A 17,249-nucleotide genomic window follows, 5' to 3' on the forward strand; every position below is an offset into this window, starting at 1 on the left:
ACTTATGCTTGAAATCAGTTAGTCCTAACCCACTGGGCACACACTGGTAGAATCAAAGTTGTTTCCACGTCATTTCAATAAAATGAAATTGAACCAACGTGGTATAGACGTTGAATTGACGTCTGTGCCCAGTGAGAAGGCTTCATAATGCGTGTGATAGTGCAGCCTGAGAGGAGATGGCAGAGAATCCTGATTTCCTGCTGTCTGGTGATTGAGGATCAAACGGTTTTTGATTCATATGGATCTGTCGGTTAGCATGGAACTGGTATTTCCTTCAGCCTACGGCTCTTTTCTTTTGTGGCGAGAACAAGCCCCTCTTATGGCCCTCACTGAGATCATCCAGAGCAGGGTAGCTCTCACACACACACACACACACACAGCTGGCAGTTAAACTGTCATACTGTAGTCGCACACACACTGATGATGTGACTCAAAGAGGGGGTGAGACAGCACACACTCTGTGGCCACACAGCAGCAATAGATCTTTCGGCCACAACAAAGTCCAGTCTCGGTGGAGAATGTCTCTGATATGTTGACATGTCAAAATCTCTGATTAGACAGTATCTCTGACAACACCAGTGATACATGGTGTTGTGTCAAAATATATGACAGACCAAATTATATAGTTCGAGTAAGCAGTTGATTGTCTTATCACCGTTGCCCCTTGTTAAAGTGAGACCCCTATATTTTAGAGATATCAGCTCCGATATGTCAAAGATACTAAATAAGAGATTTCAGCTCCGTTCTCTCAGGGATATCACCCAAGAAGAATCAGTGATACTAGTTCAGAGTGTCACGAGTTCAGAGTGTCACCAGTTCAGAGTGACACCAGTTCAGAGTGACACCAGTTCAGAGTGACACCAGTTCAGAGTGACACCTGTTCAGAGTGATACCTGTTCAGAGGGGGAGCTTTCTGCTCTCTATGCAGTTCTTGATGTTGGCTTCATCTGCTCCCTCAGTGGTGATCAGGCTTCCCCCATTATTGGTGTGTCAGTTGTACTGGTGACTGGTGAAATAAGGATGTTTATGGTCCGTTCCACATTAGTGGACAGCCTTCTAAGGCCTCTCTCTGGGTTACTCTCTGGGGAGCCTCCTCTTCTAGATTGAATCTGTGGAACAGAGTATCATGTTGAAGTATCTAAAACCATACACCAGTGCTCTTCAGTCCTAGTCCTGGAGAGCCAGTGTGCAGGCTTTTGTTCTAGCCAAGTATCAAATCAAATCGTATTAGTCACATGCGCCGAATACAACAGGTGTAGATCTTACAGCGAAATGCTTACTTACGAGTTCCTAACCAACAATGCACTTTAAAAAATACAGATAAGAATAAGAAATAAAAGCAACAAATAATTAAAGAGCAGCAGTAAAATAACAATAGCGAGACTATATACGGGGGGTACCGGTACAGAGTCAATGTGTGGGGGTACCGGTTAGTTGAGGTAATATGTACATGTAGGTAGAGTTATTAAAGTGACTATGCATAGATGATAACAACAGAGAGTAGCAACGGTGTAAAATAGGGGGGGGGGGGCAATGCAAATAGTCTGGGTAGGCATTAGATTAGGTGTTCAGAAGTCTTATGGGTCGGGGGTAGAAGCTGTTTAGATGCCTCTTGGACCTAGACTTGGCGCTCCGGTACCACTTGCCGTGCGGTAGCAGAGAGAACAGTCTGTGACTAGGGTGGCTGGAGTCTTTGACAATTTTTAGGGGCTTCCTCTGACACCGCCTGGTATAGATGTCCTGGATGGCAGGAAGCTTGGTCCCCAGTGATATACTGGGCCGTTTGCACTACCCTCTGTAGTGCCTTGCGGTCGGAGGCCGAGCAGTTACCATACCAGGCAGTGGTGAAACCAGTCAGGAAGCTCTTGATGGTGCAGCTGTAGAACCTTTTGAGGATCTGAGGACCCATGCTAAATCTTTTCAGTCTCCTGAGGGGGAATAGGTTTTGTCATGCCCTCTTCACGCCTGTCTTGGTGTGCTTGGACCATGATAGTTTGTTGGTGAGTCCTAACACATTTGATGGTTAGTATTAGTGTTGATATAGGTACGTAGTAGTAGTGCTGGGCTGAAACAAGAGTCTGCATACCCTGTAGGTCTTCTGGACCAGACACTGTCATACAGCCTGAGCAAGCCATCCACATTGTTAACTTACCATCCACACAATGAGGAACACGCAGGCTGTGACTGGGATCGGAAGCAGGGACAGCAGACTCCCCCTTGACCGAGTCTGTTCATGGTCCTGTGCTTCACTTCCTGAGAGAGAAAACAACACACTCTGTGAGGAAGAGACTTGTGAATGCTGTATGTTGGGGCTGAATGAATGCTGTATGTTGGGGCTAAATTGATACTGTGTGTTGGGGCGTGTTTCTTACCTGGTGTAGTAGGGGCAGGGCAGGGTGGAGGCACACAGCGGAATCCTCCTTCTCCCTGAGCTGCAGAATTCAAAATGTCTCTGATATAGTCAAAATACTGCCCAGATGGCCATTTGACCGCCCTATAGTGGCATTTAAAGACTTGCATTGTTGCCTCCTGGAAGTACAGACAAACAAAGTAAACATCAGGATGGTTGCACCACTTAATACAGTCAATAAACTGGGTCTACAGTAACTGGATCTACTGGCAGAACTGACAGGCATTACCAGCTCCTCATGATCAAATTGGAAACGTAGATTTTGCAGCATGGTGATGAAGATCATAATATTATCTTTGTTGGAAGAAATGGCACCAAACACCCGGGACAGTTCCCTGAGGCTTTGTTCCAGTGGATAGATATTCAGTAGAACGCAGCACACACCACTCTGGAGTAAGAAAAGGGAGAAAACCGACTTGGTTACATATAATTCCATTCTACAGATTCCAAATAAAACAAAAATGTTCATCAATAAAAATGCTGCCAAAGTTTAAGACCACCCAGCGCAACTTCTCTTGTGAAAAAGTTTCTGCATGATGTTTTGTTTTTGATAAATTCTACTCACCCTCTCTTTGGGAATATAATGTATAGAAATGTTATAATCCTTTGGAATATTGTGTTTCTGTAAAAATAAATTAGGATTATTTGGTCATTTATTTTTTGCCAAGTTTGGCCCATTTTCTGTATCAAAAGAAAAGATTTAAAGTAGTTTTTATGATTAAATAAACCATAAACAATCACCAAACTAATTTTGTATAGTACAGTTCAGGTTAGATGTAGAAGTTCTTACCAATAAGATCAGCTTGCTCACATCATCTGTTACAGGATTCCCAAATCCTCCTGAGCATACTCCAAGACTTGTGAATAGAAATAGGAGGACACACGTAGTCGTCCGAATCTGACAGAGGAAGCACATCAGAAAGGGAAGATTTTCCTTTCCCAACCTCTCCGTACATTGTTTTCTTTTCTGAATTTGTATATGGCTTCACTTTCTCATCAAACCTCAAGTTAATTCTAGAAACATTCTAAAAAAAAACACAAAATATTCAGGAAAATTTGATAATAATATCATACATAAAAATATGGATTTTTACTCACTTTGCTCTTCATATGGAACTTGAGAAGTTAACAAGGAAGACTTGAAATCCAATGTTTCTTCCTTCAGGTAGAGGACTTGTCATGATGATATGTGAATACTATAGACCAGGGTCCGGCGGACTAGTGTTGCAAGGGCCGCCTACGGGCACTACTGTCTGTCACTACCATTCATACACTCACCCGCACGCACACATTTTAGAAATTCTTACTTGTTTGATATTTGTGTTCTATCTAAATGGGGTCAAATCGTTTTTTTTAAAGAGTTGTAGTCCCCTATCCATTCATAACCTGCCCTGAGCCTCTTCAAGCACCATGCCGTCATCTCACAAAACGTCTCTGTGCTGTTTCGCTAACATTTCCAGCTAAATATTTATCATAAATGTTATCAAAACGATTGTGAATCAATATCAAGTGTAGTATCCAAGAAAATGAGGAGGATATTTGGCTGTGATGTGGATTAGAAGTGAGTCTGAGAGCCTGAGAGGAGAGACAGCTGTCTGTGATTCATATGCTTTGATTCATCTGACCTTTTGTGTACGGCACAAGGACAGTATTGTGTACCAGTCCACTGTCACTCAGTCACATAGTGTGTGTGTGTGTGTGTGTGTGTGTGTGTGTGTGTGTGTGTGTGTGTGTGTGTGTGTGTGTGTGTGTGTGTGTGTGTGTGTGTGTGTGTGTGTGTGTGTGTGTGTGTGAGTGTGTGTGTGTGTGTGTGTGTGTGCAAGCGAGCGAGAGCGAGAGACAACAAAAGCTGCTCGTTGAGAGTGGTTGCACATAGTCAGACAACATGGAGGAGGATGAAAGTACAACTCGTGACAAATCACTTGTTACTCTTTGTAAGGTTTTGATCAGGCACACACAAGGTTACTTAACAAAGTACATTTTTCTGTGTATGACGTTAGGAGCCAATAGGGGCCAGATGTATTTACAAGGGAAGGGAAATACTGTAATTCGAAAGTGAACAAAAATATATCTAGACAATGTTTTTATATTAGTGTCTGTCTTACAATATTGGACAGTATTGATTTTTTATGAATAAATAAACCACACAAAAATTCTGGTAATCTCACTGATGATTTGTCAACAGCATTCATATCACAGGTGTCGTGTATCATCAGACTGTTTGCTATTTGCATATGAAGACAATTTGCATTGACAGCACATGCTTCAGTGGTCTTAAAGTGTTTATAGCCCTGTGAGTTAAATGTGTCCTTTACAGAAGCAACACAACATAAGACAAACATGACTTTTATCTCCGTAACTATCATGGTCCATGCATTGTACACAAATGGTAAGTTCGGAATTACTTCAGTAATTAACCTTAAAGCTATCGATTTTAATATCATTATCCTATTTCAAACAACAATTATTTATTCAAATATCCATATTTGAACTAAAGAAGGTTTAATCTAAATCAAAGACTGCAAATTCATATTGTTTTATCTCTTCCAGGCTATGCAGGTGACATTTTATTGACCCAGACTCCTGCAGTTGCCATGGCACAATCTGGAGAGTCTGCCACGATCAGCTGTAAAGCTAGTAGTGCCATTGACAATGATTTAGCCTGATACCATCAGAAACCTGGAGAAGCTCCTAAATTCATCATCAACTTTGACAGTGGTTTAACATCTGGTCGATATCATGGCACTGGATATGATATTGATTGACGACTTTGTCAACCACTTTGAAACTAAGATTGACGACATCCACATCTCATTCACTCAGCCTATTGAGTCCACTGGTTCCACTCACACAGAAATACCCTATGCCTTGACCTCTTTCTCCCCTCTCTCTCCAGATGAAATCCTGTGACTAGTGAGGTTCGGCCACCTGCTTGCTCAACCCCATCCCCTCTTCTTCAGACCACCTCTGGAGATGTGGTAAAATGGTAAAATGGCGCCGGAAGAAATGGCAGCGGTTTTAGGGGTGAATTCAGTCGCTGCACATTTCAAAAAGGCTGAACAAATAGTTATATTGACTACGTCTGTCGTCGCTCGCTCATTAATGTCTTAATCGAAATTACGGATTGCCTCTTATCCGCTTGTCCTACCCTTTTGCCATAGTTTGTACATCTCAATTGTCAGTAGAAATCACATTTGTTTAAGCAAATCAGCCATATCAGCTATGTTTTTTTAAAAGGCAGTAAATGAGTCTGAATTAACTGTTTCGCTGCCAGACAAGGCTTCGCTGAAAGCCAGGTGTAGCAGTGCTACGGTGTCGGGACTGCTGTTGGGACAGCTTTATGTAGGCCCTAACAGTTTGTGGGCACTGTTTGTCACCGCTATAGTGCAATTTATGTATTGTTTAGTGTTGAGTTGTGTAGTGGCTTTGCTGGCATGCATCTCCCATAAAATGTGTTTGCCCCACCAAGATTTACATGCTAAAATCGCCACTGAAATAGAGGTGAATTACTTTTGTACTATTACGTGGTTACTTTTATTTTGAAATTTCCCGAAACAGTGACCCGGAAATACTTTTCTAGTGTTGCTGACGAGACACTAATTACTTTCCGAATGTACGGTTGTTGTTTCCATTTCCACATTTATTTTATTGCATGTTGATATACAGTTGTATGCTGTTAATTATCCATACATACTTTTGATAACAACTTTTCCATCATGGACAAACGAGTCAAAGCGACTGCCAGTACGGGTAGGGGTTGTTTCTAAAAGTAACGTTACAGTCTATGCTATTAACCCTGGCTAACGTAAGCTAGAGTAGCTCAAATTCAACATACAGTCAGCCCCAAGTGAACTGTAAAGTAACTTACTAATATAGCTAACTACATTAATTTCATGTTAATATCATGTTGGCTTTCTTTCTAAATGTTGCTGCTAAATATAGTAAAACCAAAGATTCTAACTCTCATCTGTGGTTTTGTCTTATCATAATATTTTGTTGTAGACGAATATGATTTTTTGTTATGCAACAACCAGTGCAGCCTAAATATTTATTGGTTCCGTCTTCTTTCCATAGGCCCCCCTCTTCCTCTCTACTCTTTACGACTATTGGTTTCTCCCCTGCGGCTGATGTATTCCTTTGTATGGCATGTGGTGAATCAACGAAATGTGATGCACTATGGGAAGGTCGAGGAATTTGTAACTGTGGTGACTGAAGCTGTTCCGAAGTTGCTGAGTTACAAACAGAGGGCTCAACTCATCCTGGGCCTGAGAGCAAGGGTGAGTGACATGTTGTGTGGTCATGGGAGGAGTAGTTGATTATACTTTGATTGACACATGTATATCAATGCCAGTAGAAACTGTATGTGTGTAAGGAGGGCAGGGATGCTGCAAGTTTACTCAATATCTCCATGATTCCCATTATTTAGATGATCTTGGAGATGTTCCGCAAGGATTGTCCACCTAACCCTCAGGCCATCCAATGTCTCCTGGGAAAGATGAACATCAGTGCATCCGCAGGGGTAAGAATATTTTTCTCTCTCCTGCATACATTCAAAGGTTGTAACAGCTACTCATTTTAATAGCTCAATTCAGATAACCAGATAAGTTATACTTGTATCAAATTATTCACATTCTGTGTTACAGCAGCAAGATATGGAAGTGGAGGAGTCGCAGGCTAACTTTGTGGCGCTGGTCCAAACCCTTCTGACAAACCCTTATGAGAGGAAGCACTTCTTCCAGGTTCAACATACTTTCTCTCTGTCCCTTTCGTTTGACTTGCTTTCAGCGGCTCGTCATTCAGGTAGGTTATCTCAGATACTGTCACTCTTTCCTTCCCTGTAGGAGGAGTTCCATACACAGTATGGCTCCAAGTACGACACAGCACTGCAGGCCCTTGTGGGAGGCTTGGTCTTCAGACTGGAACAACTGCTATCTGTGCCAGATCTCTCCCAGGTAATGAACTGGTGCATGACAGGTCTATAACTAACAGTTCACTGATCATACCTAATTTTGTCATTATTAGATAACAGTTTATGTCAACACATGCCATATTATTGTCTTGACCTCACATGCTAAGCCACCCCCCTGGTTGCTGATCTTAGCTTCTACCTCTCCTTCTCAGATAACGTCCATTATCAGTGCTGACCCCTCTGACCTGGAGGAGTGTGGACAGTCTGTGTCTGACCCTGAGCACCTGAAGATCCTCCTCCAGCACCAGAACCTGCTAAATAAAACCCAGTTAAACAGAAATGGTAGGCTTGAAAACAGTCCATAGAAAGCTTTGGAGTCTCTACTTCAATCATTATCTGTTATCCTCTCTGTGTATGTACAGTAGATTTATAAACAGATAAACAAAGAACATTACAAGTTTTATTTTTGACATCTATAATTAAAAGTACAATGTGGAGAAATTGCTCAGCCATTACCTAGTTGGTAAAATTCTGTAGTGTTCTTCTACTTTCAGTTAGTGACAAAACAAGCAATTTAAATAATGGCTGTACAATATAAACCACTGTGAAATATATTTTCAATGATCATGAATATAATATTTTTAGCTGTATGAATTTAGTTTACAAAACCTTAAATAAAAAGATTAAAAAACTAAACTTATGGATGGAAGGCATAGAAATAGCATGCATAACACTGATATAGCACTTTTCAGACTTGCTTACAATGAGAAAGACAGATCTATAACTCATATTTCTATGTACATTTGGTTGGGTCACACACAAAACTACATACGGGACCTTTCAGTTCATTATGAACCATTTTATGATTTTTTTTAAACAGGAATGGAAATAAAAAGCATAGTATTTTTTTAATTCGCAGAATATCCTTAACTGTGATGTACTTAAATATTTTTTATATATTTTATTTTTTCTCAGTACCTCTCACTTCCTCTGTGGGTGACTGTGTGCTGTCTTCGCTGTCCTTCCGCCTCGCCTGTGGAAGGCCATCAATGGAGCCAGATTTTGATGAGCCATCAGAATCATTAGAAGCCGCTTTAAGCGTGATGAACCCTGCCTCCTTCAGTGACTTGGAGGATCTGGGAATGATGTCAGAGGACTCGCCACATGCTGGAGAAGATAGTACTGTAGAGAGAGAAGAGGATGCCAGGGATAGCGGAAGTGGGGTGAAAAATGCAGTGCGTGACAATACACTGCCAGAGAGCGTGTCTAGTCCTCAAGGTGTTAGCGGACCAGTAGGAGGGGCACCATCAAAAGGGGCACCAACAGTAAGGAGTAGGTTGCCAACACAGAGACACCAGCAGCTTGTATCACTGATGAGTAGTTCCTTCACCAAATCATCTCCTTTACAGATAGTCAAAATAGTCATCCCTGCCACGGTCACCAATGGGAACCAACCGTGTAACCCACCGGTCAAAATAGCGAGTGTCCACCAGTGGGTCTCCCATATTGCAAGTAACTCGATCTCGCTCCCTTCCTTGCCACCCCTTCCACAAAACAATGATGTAGACCAGGGGATCCGGTCAGGTGACACGTGTCTTGGAAGCAGTGTGGTAATTGGGGGTCAGGAAACAGAAGCCAATCTCTTTGAGAAGGCTGTTATCCGAAGGAGATGGGTGCCCAAGCCACAAAGAATAACGGTACCCTCGAAGAGGAAAATCCCAGAGGCAACCATCATTTGCCAGGAGTGTGGGAAGAGTTTTGTCTATCCGTCTCAGCTGGAAAATCACCTCCGCATTCACACAGGAGAGAAACCTTTCAAGTGCACTGAGTGTGGCAGGGCCTTCAGGTCCTTAGGAGGCATGACCACTCATATGAAAAATCACTCTGAAGCGCGGCCATTTAAGTGTGATGAGTGTGACAAGGGCTTTCGGAAAAAGGCTGACTTGAAGAAGCATCAGCCCATCCACACGGGTGCGAAACCACACAAATGCACCATTTGCGGAAAGGGCTTCAGCCAAGCATTCTATTGCAGAATACACATCCAGTCTCATGCAAGTGAAAATAACTTTCCCTGCACTCATTGTCCGAAGAGATTCCCAACCCAATACAAGCTGTCTGTCCACGAGCGCTGGCACACCATGGAGCGCCCGTTCATCTGTGAGCAGTGTGGGATGCGCTTCTTTCATCCCAGTGGGCTGAAGAGGCACATGGGCTATCACATTGGGAACCGCCCGTTCCTCTGTGCCCAGTGTGGAAAGACTTTTGTTTATGAGTTTGACCTGAAGAAACACCAAAGGGACCATGGCCCCAAGCCCAAGATCCCATGCCCTGTCTGCCAGAAGGTGTTTGGCAGCAACGGACTCATTAAGGCCCACATGTTTACGCACACCTCTGTAAAACCTTACAGATGTGACATATGTGACAAGACCTTTAAACAGAGCAGCAGCTTGAGCAGTCACAAACGTCTGCACACGGGCGAACGCCCTTACCACTGCGACATGTGTGGGAAGACATACAAGCTAAATCAGCACCTGAAGGAGCACATAATTGTCCACCACACGGCGGAGGGGCACCCCTGTGACCAGTGTGGAAAGGTCTTCAAGTTACCACGTCTTCTGAAGGCGCATGAGCGGTTGCACTCAGGAGAGCGATCTGAACAGACAAGGAAATACAGTCACACCAGCCGTCGCAGGAGAAATTCGTCCAAAATGAGTTGATTTACTGCTCAGTGGCTGCCTTCCATAGACACCGACTGGAATGCTAGTTTTATTATCCTGACAAATTGCCATTAGCTGAAATAATATTTCTAATTTTTTTGTGGTAGACTTTAGATTTTGGACCAGAATTCAGGATTCCCTTAATAGACTGAACATTGAAAAATAGTATGTCTGGCTTAGTTAATGCAGTATCTCCTGTTAGATAACAATTAATGATTGTGTCATTAAAACATATTTGTTTGTGATGCTTTTTGGATAGGTTATTGAAATTCCAATGACATAAGATGTAAATTGATAGCTACAATGCCATGCCATTGGCTGTAATCATGTCCTTGTTTTTTTTGTTGTAAACTTGACAATTTTGGCCCATAATCCAGGATTTCCTAGACTGAACATTGACAAATGGTAGAATGCCTGGCTTAATTCATGCAGAAACAAACATATGTCCTGTTAGATACCAACAATGAATGATTGTGTCATTAAAGCATATTTGTTTGTGATGCTTTTTTTGGATAGTTTGAAATTCCAATGACATAAGATGTAAATTGACAGCTACTCACTTATTTCTCTTTTTGAGAGTAGTCAATAATTGCCGGACGCCTTTACAAAAAATATGCACAACATTTGGTGTTGGATAAAGGCAAATAAAGTCAAAATTGTGTAACACAACTTTCTTGTTTTGCTATTTTATTCACAGCAAGGGAAACTAAATGCTAGAATGGTCCTGTGCGATTACTTTTTATAATACATTTAAAGATTGTATTAAGCCACAAAAGTTCATTAATAAAGATTAATACTCATCCAGATATATAACGTTATACAGGAAAAATTATGAAATTCATGTTTTTACCTAAAATGTAATTTCAAGAAAAGAGCAGAAGGATTCACTTGCGGCTCTTATTCCAGCACGATAGGTGGCGGTAATGTTGTTATGCTGCCAATCTTATTGTAAAATAGTCCGGTCAAAACTCTGTTCTGGGTTTGGTTCCGTTTCCCTCTGTCCCGTTGTTGTCACCATTTTCACACAAAAAAACTCGTCAGTGAGTCGATGAAATCTGTCTACCATGCCAGTAACCTTTACTGTTAGATTTCTGCTTATCGTACATATTTGGTAACATTCCGGCATGGACAAACGAGTCAAGAAGAGTACAGCCAGTATTGGTAGGTTACATTATATGACACTTACTAGCCATGTATTAGCAATCTAACCAATTTTACAAATGTGAACCTGGCTGGACCCAAGTCACTGCAGAGGGCTAGCGACTATCTTTAATGGGTAGCTAAGTATAAAGCTAATGTCCGTTTCCGGTTTGCCTTCTAAATTAAGTTTGCTAGCTAGTTAGCCATGTTGCTGGAGGTAATTGTTGCTAAAGGAAGAGGATGACGCCACACAAGCTAACATTTTGTCCTATCGTCTTGCTATAGGTCCCCCACTTCCTCTCTCTTCTTTGCGACTATTGGTTTCTCCCCTGCGGCTGATGTATTCCTTTGTATGGCATGTGGTGAATCAACGAAATGTGATGCACTATGGGAAGGTCGAGGAATTTGTAACTGTGGTGACTGAAGCTGTTCCGAAGTTGCTGAGTTACAAACAGAGGGCTCAACTCATCCTGGGCCTGAGAGCAAGGGTGAGTGACATGTTGTGTGGTCATGGGAGGGGTGGTTTTAAAACTGTGTATTAGAAAAATCATATACAATTTTGTCCCATTATTTTAGATGATCTTGGAGTTGTTCCGCAAGGACCCACCCAACCTTCAGGACATCCAACTTCTCCTGGAAAAGATGAACATCTTGGGGGTACGAATATTTCTCCTGTGTGAAAATGTGGAAATTCCGCCCCATACCAGTGAACAACTCACATGTAACACAACATATTCAAGAATGACTCGATATTATTAAACCACAAAAACCAAGGCTGGAGCGACATCACTTGAGAGGGTCAAATATGCGCTGTAATCTGATTTGAAAATAGCCTTTAGCTCTGTAGTGTACAGATCTGAGGGGACTGGATAAGTTGAAATGACATAAGTGTTAACACCTTCTATTGGGGTTGCGGGAGCTTTCTGCCATTTGTCTTGCTTTGTTGTCACTCATTTGATTCCTTAGATCTGCAAAGTGCAAACATGGATAGGATAAGGGATAAAAGTTGTTTTCAGGCTAGACTTGGGACTTTTACAAACCCAGTCACCCATGCACTCAATACCCCTCTTTTTAGTAACATATCATTCTGATGGCTGAAGTGGCTGTACTTTGTATCAAATTATACCTAATCTGTGTTACAGCAGCAAGATGCAGAAGTGGAGGAGTCGCAGGCTAACTTTGTGGCGCTGGTCCAAACCCTGCTGAAAAACCCTTATGAGAGGAAGCACTTCTTCCAGGTTCAGCAGGCTTTCTCCCTTTCCTCTCTCACTGTCCACTTTGTCATGTCAAAGACACTGACTTTAACTTTTTATTTCCTTCCGTGTAGGAGGAGTTCCATACACAGTATGGCTCCAAGTATGACACAGCACTGCAGGCCCTTGTGGGAGGCTTGATCCTCAGACTGGAACGACTGCTATCTGTGCCAGATCTCTCCCAGGTAATAAACTGGTAAAAAAAAACAAGTCTATAACTAACAATTTACCAGTCATATCTAATGTTGACATTGTTAGACAACTATATAGACTACCGTTCAAAAATGTGGGGTCACTTAGTAATGTCCTTGTTTTCCATGAAAACATACATGAAATGAGTTGCAAAATGAACAGGAAATATAGTGAAGACGTTTACAAGGTTATAAATAATGGTTTTTAATTGAAATAATAATTGTGTCCTTCAAACTTTGCTTTCGTCAAAGAATCCTCCATTTGCAGCAATTACAGCCTTGCAGACCTTTGGCATACTAGTTGTCAATTTGTTGAGGTAATCTGAATAGATTTCACCCCATGCTTCCTGTAGCACCTCCCAAAAGTTGGATTGGCTTGATGGGCACTTCTTACGTACCATACGGTCAAGACGCTCTCACAATAGCTCAATATGGTTGAGATGTGTAACCTTTATTTTACTAGGCAAGAGATCCAGTGACTGTGATGGCCACTCCATTATAGACAGAATACCAGCTGACTGCTTCTTCCCTAAATAGTTTTTGCATAGTTTGGAGCTATGCTTTTGGTCATTGTCCTGGTGTAGGAGGAAATTGGCTCCAATTAAGCGCCGGTCACAGGGTATGGCATGGCGTTGCAAAATGGAGGGATAGCCTTCCTTCTTCAAGATCCCTTTTACCCTGTACAAATCTCCCACTTTACCACCACCAAAGCAGCCCCAGACCATCACATTGCCTCCTCCATGCTTGACAGATGGCGTCAAGCACTCTTCCAGCATCTTACATTTTTTTCTGCGTCTCACGAATGTTCTTCTTTGTGATGCAAACACCTCAAATGTAGATTTGTCAGTCCATAACACTTTTTTTTCCAATCTTTTTTTCCAATCTTCCAGTGTCTGTGTTCTTTTGCCCATCTTAATCTTTTACTTTTATTGGCCAGTCTGAGATACAGCTTTTTTTTTGCGACTCTGCCTAGAAGGCCAGCATCCCGGAGTCGCCTCATCACTGTTGAAGTTGAGACTGGTGTTATTTAATGAAGCTGCCATTTGAGGACTTGTGAGGCGTCTGGTTCTCAAACTAGACACTAATGTACTTGTCCTCTTGCTCAGTTGTGCACCGGGGCCTCCCACTCCTCTTTCTATTCTGGTTAGCGACAGTGTTCTGTTCTGTTCTGTGAAGGGAGTAGTACACAGCGTTGTACGAGCTCTTCAGTTTCTTGGCAATTTCTCACATGGAATAGCCTTCATTTCTCAGAACAAGAATAGACTGAAGAGTTTCAGAAGAAAGTTATTTGTTTATTGCCATTTTGAGCCTGTAATCGAACCCACAAGTGCTGATGCTCCAGATACTCAACTAGTCTAAAGAAGGCCAGTTTTATTGCTTCTTTAATCAGAGCAACAGTTCTCAGCTGTGCTAACATAATTGCAAAAGGGTTTTCTAATGATCAATTTGCCTTTTAAAATGATAAACTTGGATTAGCTAACACAATGTGCCATTGGAACACAGGAGTGATGGTTGCTGTTAATGTACCTCTGTGCGCCTATGTAGATATTCCTTTAAAAATCATCAGTTTCCAGCTACAATAGTCATTTACAACATTAACCATGTCTACACTGTATTTCGGATCAGTTTGGTGTTATTTTAATGGACCAAAAAATCGTATTTTCTTTCAAAAACAAGGACATTTCTAAGTGACCCTAAACCTTTGAACGTTAGTATACGTGCCAACACACGCCATAGTATTTTTCATCCTGCGCACTCTAAGAAACCCCCTGGTTGCTGATCTTAGCTTCTACCTCTCCTTCTCAGATAGCGTCCATTATCAGTGCTGCCCCCTCTGACCTGGAGGAGTGTGGACAGTCTGTGTCTGACCCTGAGCACCTGAAGATCCTCCTCCAGCACCAGAACCTGCTAAATAAGATTCAGTTGGGTAGGGTTACATTAATTAGTATATCTTCTCCATGTTAATGTTCAGTGGAATTATCAACAGTTGAACAAAGAACAATGTAGTTTCCCCTTTTGGTCAAACTGCCATGGTTCAATCTATTGATAACTTTGAACCAGCTGTATTTACAGGAATTTTAATTATTTTGAAATGGTATTAATCTAAACATGCCCAACATGTAATATAAAATATTCATAGATTTTTCTGTATTTGTCCCTTTTTCTCAGTACCTGTCACGTCCTCTGTAGGGGACTGTGTGCTGTCCTCGCTGTCTTTCCGCTTAACCTGTGGAATGCAGTCCATGCAGACAGATTTTTACGAACCAGCGGAATCATTAGAAGCCGCTCTAAGCATCATGAGCCCTGCCTCCTTCAGTGACTTGGAGGATCTGGGAATGATGCCAGTTGAATCGGACCACGCTGGAGCAGTAACTACTGTGGAGAGAGAAGAGCAGAATACCAGGGATAACGGAGGTCGGGTGAAAAATTCAGTAGTCGACAGTGAAGAAGACAATGCAATGTCAAAGAACGACATAGTCTCACCTACTCCTCAAAGTGTAAGCAGGCCAGTGGGAGGGGCACCAACAGTAGAGAGCATGCCGCCAACAGAGAGACACAAAGAGCTTGCAACACTGATGAATACTTTCATCACCGAAGCCTCTCCTTCACATATTGTCACCCCTGCCACAGTCACCAATGGGAACCAGCCAGATAACCAGCCGGTCGAGCTAGCGAGTGTCCACCAGTGGGTCTCCCACATTGCAAGTAACTCGATTTCGCTCCCTTCCTTGCCACCCCTTCCACAAAACAATGATGTAGACCAGGAGATCCGGTCAGGTGACACGTGTCTTGGAAGCAGTGTGGAAATTGGGGGTCAGGAACCAGAAGCCAATCTCTTTGAGAAGGCTGTTATCCGAAGGAGACTGCCCAAGCCACAAAGAATAACGGTACCCTCGAAGAGGAAAATCCCAGAGGCAACCATCATTTGCCAGGAGTGTGGGAAGAGTTTTGTCTATCCGTCTCAGCTGGAAAATCACCTCCGCATTCACACAGGAGAGAAACCTTTCAAGTGCACTGAGTGTGGCAGGGCCTTCAGGTCCTTAGGAGGCATGACCACTCATATGAAAAATCACTCTGAAGCGCGGCCATTTAAGTGTGAAAAGTGTGACAAGGGCTTTCGGAAAAAGGCTGACTTGAAGAATCATCAGCCCATCCACACGGGTGCGAAACCACATAAATGCACCATCTGCGGAAAGGGCTTCAGCCAAGCATTCTATTGCAGAATACACATCCAGTCTCATGCAAGTGAAAATAACTTTCCCTGCACTCATTGTCCGAAGAGATTCCCAACTCAATACAAGCTGTCTGTCCACGAGCGCTGGCACACCATGGAGCGCCCGTTCATCTGTGAGCAGTGTGGGATGCGCTTCTTTCATCCCAGTGGGCTGAAGAGGCACATGGGCTATCACATTGGGAACCGCCCGTTCCTCTGTGCCCAGTGTGGAAAGACTTTTGTTTATGAGTTTGACCTGAAGAAACACCAAAGGGACCATGGCCCCAAGCCCAAGATCCCATGCCCTGTCTGCCAGAAGGTGTTTGGCAGCAACGGACTCATTAAGGCCCACATGTTTACGCACACCTCTGTAAAACCTTACAGATGTGACATATGTGACAAGACCTTTAAACAGAGCAGCAGCTTGAGCAGTCACAAACGTCTGCACACGGGCGAACGCCCTTACCACTGCGACATGTGTGGGAAGACATACAAGCTAAATCAGCACCTGAAGGAGCACATAATTGTCCACCACACGGCGGAGGGGCACCCCTGTGACCAGTGTGGAAAGGTCTTCAAGTTACCACGTCTTCTGAAGGCGCATGAGCGGTTGCACTCAGGAGAGCGATCTGAACAGACAAGGAAATACAGTCACACCAGCCGTCGCAGGAGAAATTCGTCCAAAATGAGTTGATTTACTGCTCAGTGGCTGCCTTCCATAGGCACCGACTGGAATGCTATTTTTATTATCCTGACAAATTGCCATTAGCTGAAATAATATTTCTAATTTTTTGTGGTAGACTTTAGATTTTGGACCAGAATTCAGGATTCCCTTAATAGACTGAACATTGAAAAATAGTATGTCTGGCTTAGTTAATGCAGTATCTCCTGTTAGATAACAATTAATGATTGTGTCATTAAAACATATTTGTTTGTGATGCTTTTTGGATAGGTTATTGAAATTCCAATGACATAAGATGTAAATTGATAGCTACAATGCCATGCCATTGGCTGTAATCATGTCCTTGTTTTTTTTGTTGTAAACTTGACAATTTTGGCCCATAATCCAGGATTTCCTAGACTGAACATTGACAAATGGTAGAATGCCTGGCTTAATTCATGCAGAAACAAACATATGTCCTGTTAGATACCAACAATGAATGATTGTGTCATTAAAGCATATTTGTTTGTGATGCTTTTTTTGGATAGTTTGAAATTCCAATGACATAAGATGTAAATTGACAGCTACTCACTTATTTCTCTTTTTGAAAGTAGTCAATAATTGCCGGACGCCTTTACAAAAAATATGCACAACATTTGGTGTTGGATAAAGGCAAATAAAGTCAACATTGTGTGCCACAACTTTCTTGTTTTGCTATTTTATTCACAGCAAGGGAAACTAAATGTATGCTAGA

At 42.3% G+C, this 17,249-nt stretch overlaps 2 protein-coding genes across 5 annotated transcripts; one reads left to right on the top strand and one right to left on the bottom strand.

Annotated features, from left to right (window-relative positions):
- Window positions 1-627: 627 nt before the first annotated feature.
- On the bottom strand, window positions 628-3,374 carry LOC139393197 (uncharacterized). The gene is made up of 6 exons (XM_071141630.1): window positions 3,201-3,374; window positions 2,976-3,032; window positions 2,640-2,798; window positions 2,373-2,529; window positions 2,153-2,253; window positions 628-1,109 (listed from the first exon to the last, which is right to left on the bottom strand). Exons 1-6 carry the CDS (start codon window positions 3,324-3,326, stop codon window positions 966-968), a joined length of 744 nt encoding a protein of 247 aa, XP_070997731.1. The 5' UTR covers window positions 3,327-3,374; the 3' UTR covers window positions 628-965.
- Window positions 3,375-4,714: 1,340 nt separating this feature from the next.
- LOC139393185 (uncharacterized) lies at window positions 4,715-17,196 on the top strand. Of its 4 annotated transcripts, XM_071141614.1 has the most exons (13): window positions 4,715-4,799; window positions 4,961-5,396; window positions 6,485-6,687; window positions 6,837-6,929; window positions 7,054-7,149; window positions 7,252-7,362; window positions 7,532-7,661; window positions 11,462-11,664; window positions 11,753-11,833; window positions 12,319-12,414; window positions 12,504-12,614; window positions 14,427-14,547; window positions 14,790-17,196. In XM_071141614.1, the coding sequence occupies exons 3-13, from the start codon at window positions 6,538-6,540 to the stop codon at window positions 16,526-16,528; spliced, it is 2,931 nt and encodes a 976-aa protein (XP_070997715.1). In that variant the 5' UTR covers window positions 4,715-4,799; window positions 4,961-5,396; window positions 6,485-6,537; the 3' UTR covers window positions 16,529-17,196. The 4 variants fall into 4 exon arrangements, with proteins under 4 accessions (XP_070997715.1, XP_070997713.1, XP_070997712.1 ...); XM_071141612.1 differs by lacking the exons at window positions 4,715-4,799; window positions 4,961-5,396 and adding an exon at window positions 5,643-6,160 and having other exon boundaries at window positions 12,322-12,414; XM_071141611.1 differs by lacking the exons at window positions 4,715-4,799; window positions 4,961-5,396 and adding an exon at window positions 5,644-6,160.
- The last annotated feature ends 53 nt before the right edge of the window (window positions 17,197-17,249 follow it).

The sequence above is a fragment of the Oncorhynchus clarkii genome, chromosome 33 (genome assembly GCF_045791955.1).
Source record: "Oncorhynchus clarkii lewisi isolate Uvic-CL-2024 chromosome 33, UVic_Ocla_1.0, whole genome shotgun sequence".
NCBI lineage: Eukaryota > Metazoa > Chordata > Actinopteri > Salmoniformes > Salmonidae > Oncorhynchus > Oncorhynchus clarkii.

Excerpts from the sequence above, each read along its gene's own strand:
- LOC139393197 (XM_071141630.1), bottom strand. The coding sequence starts at position 3,326 with ATGTGCTTCCTCTGTCAGATTCGGACGACTACGTGTGTCCTCCTATTT. Across the intron at positions 2,799-2,975 it reads ATTATATTCCCAAAGAGAGG|AGTGGTGTGTGCTGCGTTCT; the intron begins GTGAGTAGAATT and ends TTCTTACTCCAG. Across the intron at positions 2,254-2,372 it reads CCCTGCCCCTACTACACCAG|GAAGTGAAGCACAGGACCAT; the intron begins GTAAGAAACACG and ends TTTCTCTCTCAG.
- LOC139393185 (XM_071141611.1), top strand. The coding sequence starts at position 6,127 with ATGGACAAACGAGTCAAAGCGACTGCCAGTACGG. Across the intron at positions 7,150-7,251 it reads AGAGGAAGCACTTCTTCCAG|GAGGAGTTCCATACACAGTA; the intron begins GTTCAACATACT and ends CCTTCCCTGTAG. Across the intron at positions 7,363-7,531 it reads CTGTGCCAGATCTCTCCCAG|ATAACGTCCATTATCAGTGC; the intron begins GTAATGAACTGG and ends TCTCCTTCTCAG.